Source organism: Athene cunicularia (assembly GCF_003259725.1).
Source record: "Athene cunicularia isolate RWA chromosome 3 unlocalized genomic scaffold, athCun1 chr3_part1, whole genome shotgun sequence".
Classification (NCBI taxonomy): domain Eukaryota; kingdom Metazoa; phylum Chordata; class Aves; order Strigiformes; family Strigidae; genus Athene; species Athene cunicularia.
In genome coordinates, this window is record NW_020799097.1 from 10,102,449 (window position 1) to 10,108,191 (window position 5,743).

At 51.4% G+C, this 5,743-nt stretch overlaps 1 protein-coding gene across 1 annotated transcript in view; it reads right to left on the reverse strand.

Annotated features, from left to right (window-relative positions):
- Positions 1-210, reverse strand: part of GDF7 (growth differentiation factor 7) — a 3,881-nt gene extending 3,671 nt beyond the window's left edge. The window contains exon 1 of the mRNA XM_026846452.1: positions 12-210. Coding sequence (XP_026702253.1) covers positions 12-210 — 199 coding nt within the window. The remainder of the gene's footprint in view (positions 1-11) is intronic.
- Positions 211-5,743: the final 5,533 nt, after the last annotated feature.

The window sequence follows — 5,743 nt, forward strand, 5'->3', positions numbered from 1 at the left end:
TCGCACAGCACCTTGCGCGGCCTTTGCGCGGTTCGCGCGGGGCTGGCGCAGCCTGTGCGCGGCGGTCCCACGGCTCGCGGAGCGCTCGCACGCTCTGCCGGGGCACTGCAGGTCGCCGCTGGCCACCACCCGCCCAGCGGCCAGTGACCACCGGGAGCGCTGACCCAGCGGGGCAGGAGGCAGAGGAAGGGCCGCTGAGGAAGGCTCCATTGACTGTTTTTCTTCTGTCGGCCCCTTATTAAGCCCAGCCTGATGCTGTTCACTTTCAAGCTCACTTTAAAAAAAGCATCCGACAAGACCCTCCGCCGCCTGGTGCCTCGCTGCGCCCTGGGCAGGGTGCTGGGACCCCGCTGGGTGCTCTCACAGCACCGGAGCAGGCGCAGTGGGGGTGGGTGCTCAGGGCGGCCCTTCCTGAAAACGGGACGGCTGGAAAACTCTGTCCCGCCCTGCACCTCCCAATCCCACCCCCAGACCCACAGACCATGCTCCTAATGCTGACCAGGGAGGGGACCAAAAGGGTCAGCAGAAGGATGGAAGGATGATGCGATGGGAAGGACTGCCAGGCTTTAGAAAATGGGCAGACAACTCTACCCCTAAACCTCTGGGCTTCTTGCAATGGTTTCTGGAGCCTCCTGCCTGGAATCCTTTCACACAACCAGTTTCATGGGAAACAGTGAATGGTACGCGGATGGTGAGTGCAGGCTGTGCCCTGGGCCGCCCCAGTCTGTACATTCTCCCACGTGTTGGGGGGTGTGTACCTGCCACACATGAGGAACCCCAGGCTTCACAAAGTTTCCAGCAACTGGAACGGTCACTGCATCTTTTCTGTATATCTTTTAAAAATTAAAATTGCATTGATGCAATGGACAGCCAGGCTGTGCTCCCTGGTTTTTTTTTCCCCCCAATTTTTTCACTCCCAGACCAGTCCTCTTTTCAGCTCCCAGTGTGGGCAGAAGGGCCAAATCCATTCTTGGTGAAAGCCAGCAGGTCTGAGCAATAGGTTCCTCCGTGGATGTTTGCACCACACCATCCTCATCCCCATGGCAGAGCCATGTGCCGCTGGGCGATGAGAGCCAGATCCCTGTCCTCACCATCTGCATGGAGACCCCAACAGAGGCACTCACATACCCACCCAACCCCAAGCAACACGTACACACATGTCTGCACGCACCAGGCACACATGCCCGCTCCAGCTGGCACGTACACACAGGGGTACACAGACCCAAGAAGTGAATCCCGCCTGGCTGTGCCGGAGGGGAGACATGGAATCCCACAGTCCATCCTCTGAACCACACAGCGTCTGTCGAGGTGCACGAGCGCCGAGTTTCCCATCTGTTCTCCATTGCAGCTTCATCTAAACCCTTTTGGGCTTTCTTGAATTTCCATCAGCCCAGCCCAGCCCAGCTGCAGGACCTTCCCAAGCCGCCCCAGCCCTGCACAGCGGCGTGGCAGCTCCTGCCCCCAGCCCTTCCCTGCTCCAAGGATGGGCTCCCTTCTCTCCCAGTGCAAACCTTTTGCACATAATTTCACGCTGGCAAAGAGCCACCTTCTACCAGCCCCCTTCCAAAACCAAATTAGCACGCTGCTGCAGCAGCAGAAATTGGAGAGGAAAGGCTGCAGTTTTATTTTACAACTCAATTAGCAATTTTATACAGAAAAAAACACCCATATAACCAAGGGAGATTTTTTGTCCAGCTTCACAATCAAATAGATTTGTTCTTGAGGGCACTCCCCATTGCTGTAGGTACAGCAATGTGCTCCTGCCCACGATGGCCCTCAACCAACATGGTGACACTGGCTGGGGCCCTCCTCACTTGCTCCATCTCTTTCCTCATACACTTAAAAATCCTCTGGGTACCTCCAGCACGGACTGAAAAACACAGTTCTGAGACTGTCCTGTCACCCTGTTCACTAAGGATAAAACAGATCAGAAGCCTGCAAGAACCTAAGAAAGGCCACATTTGCCTGTAACTTTTCCCTAAGAACCTGTCCTGAATAACATGAAGGCAACAGCTGTATGCCCAGGAGGGATCCCAACTCCCACACCTAAACAGCTCACACCATGTCCCACCATGGCCTCTCCCTTCCTTCACCAATAAGCCCTTCTGGGTGGGTTTTTGGAAAGAAGTGGGCAGTTGGCCCACTAAGTCTGTTTTTTCACTGGGAACATTTTTGGGATGCTGATTCTTTCAGGATCTGGAAGGAATCGTCCCTGACTGGCTGTCACCTGGGCTTGTCCCCTACGTTGCAGTCTCCCTCCCTCTGCTCCCTCTCTTGGTCCGCAGCACTGCCCTGCTTGCCCTCCTGCGTTGTGCATGGTGGCTCAGGACATTTGTGTGTGGAGCACTGATTCATTCCCATGCATGGGGTTGAGTCCTGGGCAGGGTGGACTCTCCTACCACAACCAAATCCTCTTTTGCAACTGTGGGCAAGTCCCAGCCTGGGACTATTGCCTGCCAGAGAGGGGCTGCCCCACAGATGCTCTTCGGAAAAGAAAAGAAGGGAGTATTTGATTTAAGTAGAAGCCCACCAGCTGTGGAAGACCACTTCTCAAAGGAGGAAACTGAGGCAGAAAGGAAATCCTCAAGCAATAATCATGTACCTGGTGTCATAGCCATGTTCCCACAGCTCTGCACCTCCACCTTCCCTGTCATCTGCATATTTTGATGGGGTAAAAATAAACGGCAATTACAAACCTGCTCCATGCTTAGAACTGTTTGTGGCTGTTTCCATTAGCTATGCCGGTGGGGCTCAACCAAATTTGCAAGTCTTGAGCAAGTTCAGCGCTGTCAGAGTATTGATGCTAGTGGTTATTTGGAAGAATATGTTCTCATGTAGTGACCACACAAGAAGCCTCTGGTGGCTTCACTTAAGAAATATCTTCTAGCAAGATGGCTAAAAGTGACGGCAAGGCCAGCTCAGCAAGTAACCAAGCAACAGCATCATTTTCTTTCCAGATCTTCCAGCAGCTCCTTCCAAAACTTACTTAACTGAAGCCAAGCTGAATTCTTCCTGCTTGCCTGCATGAGGATAGCCAGGAAAGATAAGAAAAATCAAGGTACAAGGTCCTTGCATGAAACATCAGATGGACTCAAAGACCCCGGAGGGCTGCTTTCCTTCAGGCCCAGAGACCTTACGTCACCATAATCTGGATGTCTAAAGCTAGGCTTGTTTCACATCACTTTCTATTTGAATACTCTAGTTAAGGGACAGAAGACTTACAGCTTTGCTGAGAGTTCAATCCTTACAGAAACACAAGCTTCTTGGATTAGACTTTCTATTCCCCTCAAGGAAAATTGTCCTATTCAGCATCTGGTTGACAGGGTCTGGCACAAGCCACCTGAAGATAGCAAGTCAAGACACAGTTGAGAACCTAGTTTGGTATTTTTTTTTTAAAAAAGCCCGTTTGATTTTTGAAAAGTGCAGAGTCAGCAGGTAATTTGTCAACGCACCAAGGCACAGATTCAGAGCTGGGGCGGTGACTCAGCCCAAGTGTCCTTACAGTGGTAGTCCAGGCTAGCATCTGGTTGGAAGGGGTGGGATTCAACTTGCTTCATTTTGGCTTCTTTCTCAGTCTAACTAATCCTCTTCCTCCCTTTAATAGTTACTGGAGGGAGAGCCGTACCTCCAGAAGGGGACTCTTACAGCATTAACCAAAGACCCCAGCTAAGAGCTGCTACAGAGGTTTTGGTCTTCCTGTGCAGAAAGACCTCAGCTGCCTCCCTACCCCTGGCTGTCCATGTGAGATGTCACCATGGGAAGTGTTGTCCTACAGCTCTTCTCAAGCTGTGCTTCATGCTTCCTTATTTTTACATATTTCACCCTTTGACCTTCACTCGGTCCTTTTTTCTCTCATCTGTCTCTCAGATTATTATGTTTCTCCCCAGATTCTCATTCTCTAGCTCTCGGTCCCTTTGTGAAGGCTCCTTAGACCTGGGGCCATCAGCCAGCCCCAAAGGGGAGACCTGGCTTGGGAGGTGTCTGCCAGCAGGCACCCACCCAAACGAGCGTCAGAAAGGGAACATTGCACACAGTACTTTCATCCCGATCTTCCCAGTTCCCAGCTGTTCCCAGGACAGCCCTTCTCTGCCCCCTCCCCATCCCTCCCCAGCCAGCACTGCTAATGGCTGTTGTGTCATTCTTGCTTCTCTACTTGAGACACAGAATGTCACCATACCAAAACCAAGACCTTTGCTCTATATCCCAATGCAAAATCTGACCAATAATCCCAGTTATGGCTCACTCCTAACTTTCTGGACACAGGTGTTCACTGCTATGAACATGGGAGGAAGGGGGGTGTGTGGTGTGTATTTTTTCACCTTTAGGTTATCTTGCCATCCTTTGGTATTATTTCTTGTCAAACAGCTGCTTTTGCTCTCTCATTCACTTCAGTGCTGGTAATCCCATGCTTTTATTTTCTGCTGTGGATCAGCCAAGTGGAGCTAAACTCTGAAGTCCTTAAGGTCAGCCCAGTAGTTCTCCACAGTGACAGGGGTCTGACAAAGAAAGTCCTGTCCCCAAGAACTGACTTCCCTCCCTTTTGGGAACATCACCTTGAGAAGGAATGAACAGGTGAATCCATCCTACCTAAGTGCAGCTAGCAACTCACGGTACCTAGTTGAAGGTGTCAGCTTTGGTCTTCTTGACAGTTACTCTGGGAAGACCAATGAGCCACAGGGGTCCGCTGATGCATGCAGAGGGCCAGAGCAGACCTGCCACCCCCTCTGCTCCAGTCTTGCCTTCCTCCCTTCATTCCTCTGCGCCTGCTGCTGTGCTGTGAGGAGGAGAAGGTGTGGAGGAAGGTGGGCGTTTGGGTGCGGAAAAGGATGTGGTCCAAAGTCCCATTTCCTTGCAACGTTCCATGGTCCTGATCACTTCTCTCAAAGGCAACATCTCTCTGATGTTCTTGCCAGGACAGTATATCCTTCCATGACGGAGGGGATGTGGGTTCTCTGGGCACTTAGGAGAGATTCCTCCCACTGAAAGGCCCCACAGAGATCAGAACAGACCAGGGGTCAAACTGAGCAGCTCATAAATTTCTCACCATCACTGTATCTTCTGGCCTCCTGTCCAGTTCTGCATTTTAACCCCACAGTTTCTGCTTTCCTTTTCCATCTTGCCTTTTCCAACTTTAATTTGTAGGCATTGAATACCCTGGGCCTCTTTCTCCTTCAGCTGTTGAGCAGCATACGAAGGTGATAGGAGAAACCGTCCCACCTCAGCAGCGGGGCAGGGTGTCCGCAGAGGGACCGAGCAGCCCCAGAAAGCCGAGTACCGGGGGGTGCCCAGCCTTGGAGGGAGCGATCACTCCCAGGGCAGGAGCACCATCTCCTGGTGAAGGGATTTATAGCAGCAAGCCTCCGTGCAAGGTGTTTTACGATGCACAGATGAAATGTGGGAGGCACTGGCAGTCTGGAAGACACTCATTCTGGTTTCTCTACCCTTAGGCTGTGAAACATATGTAAAGCAGGCCAGTACAAGTGTGTACTGTACATAAGAGAGGGAGATGGAATATCGCCTGTGGACAGGAATACATTATGTGGGCATATCCATTTTTTCTTTGTGCCATGCTGTCAGCAGGACTTCTGAGTGTGTGAGTTGCAGGATCAGCTGTTACAGAGCTTTTATATAGCTGTATCAGGTGAAGCTCCATCTGATTTTGCATTCCTTCAACTCTGTTGGAGCCCTCAATTTAATAAAAAGAGCAAATCACATCTCACTCAAGGGTCCTTTGCTTAGTGTT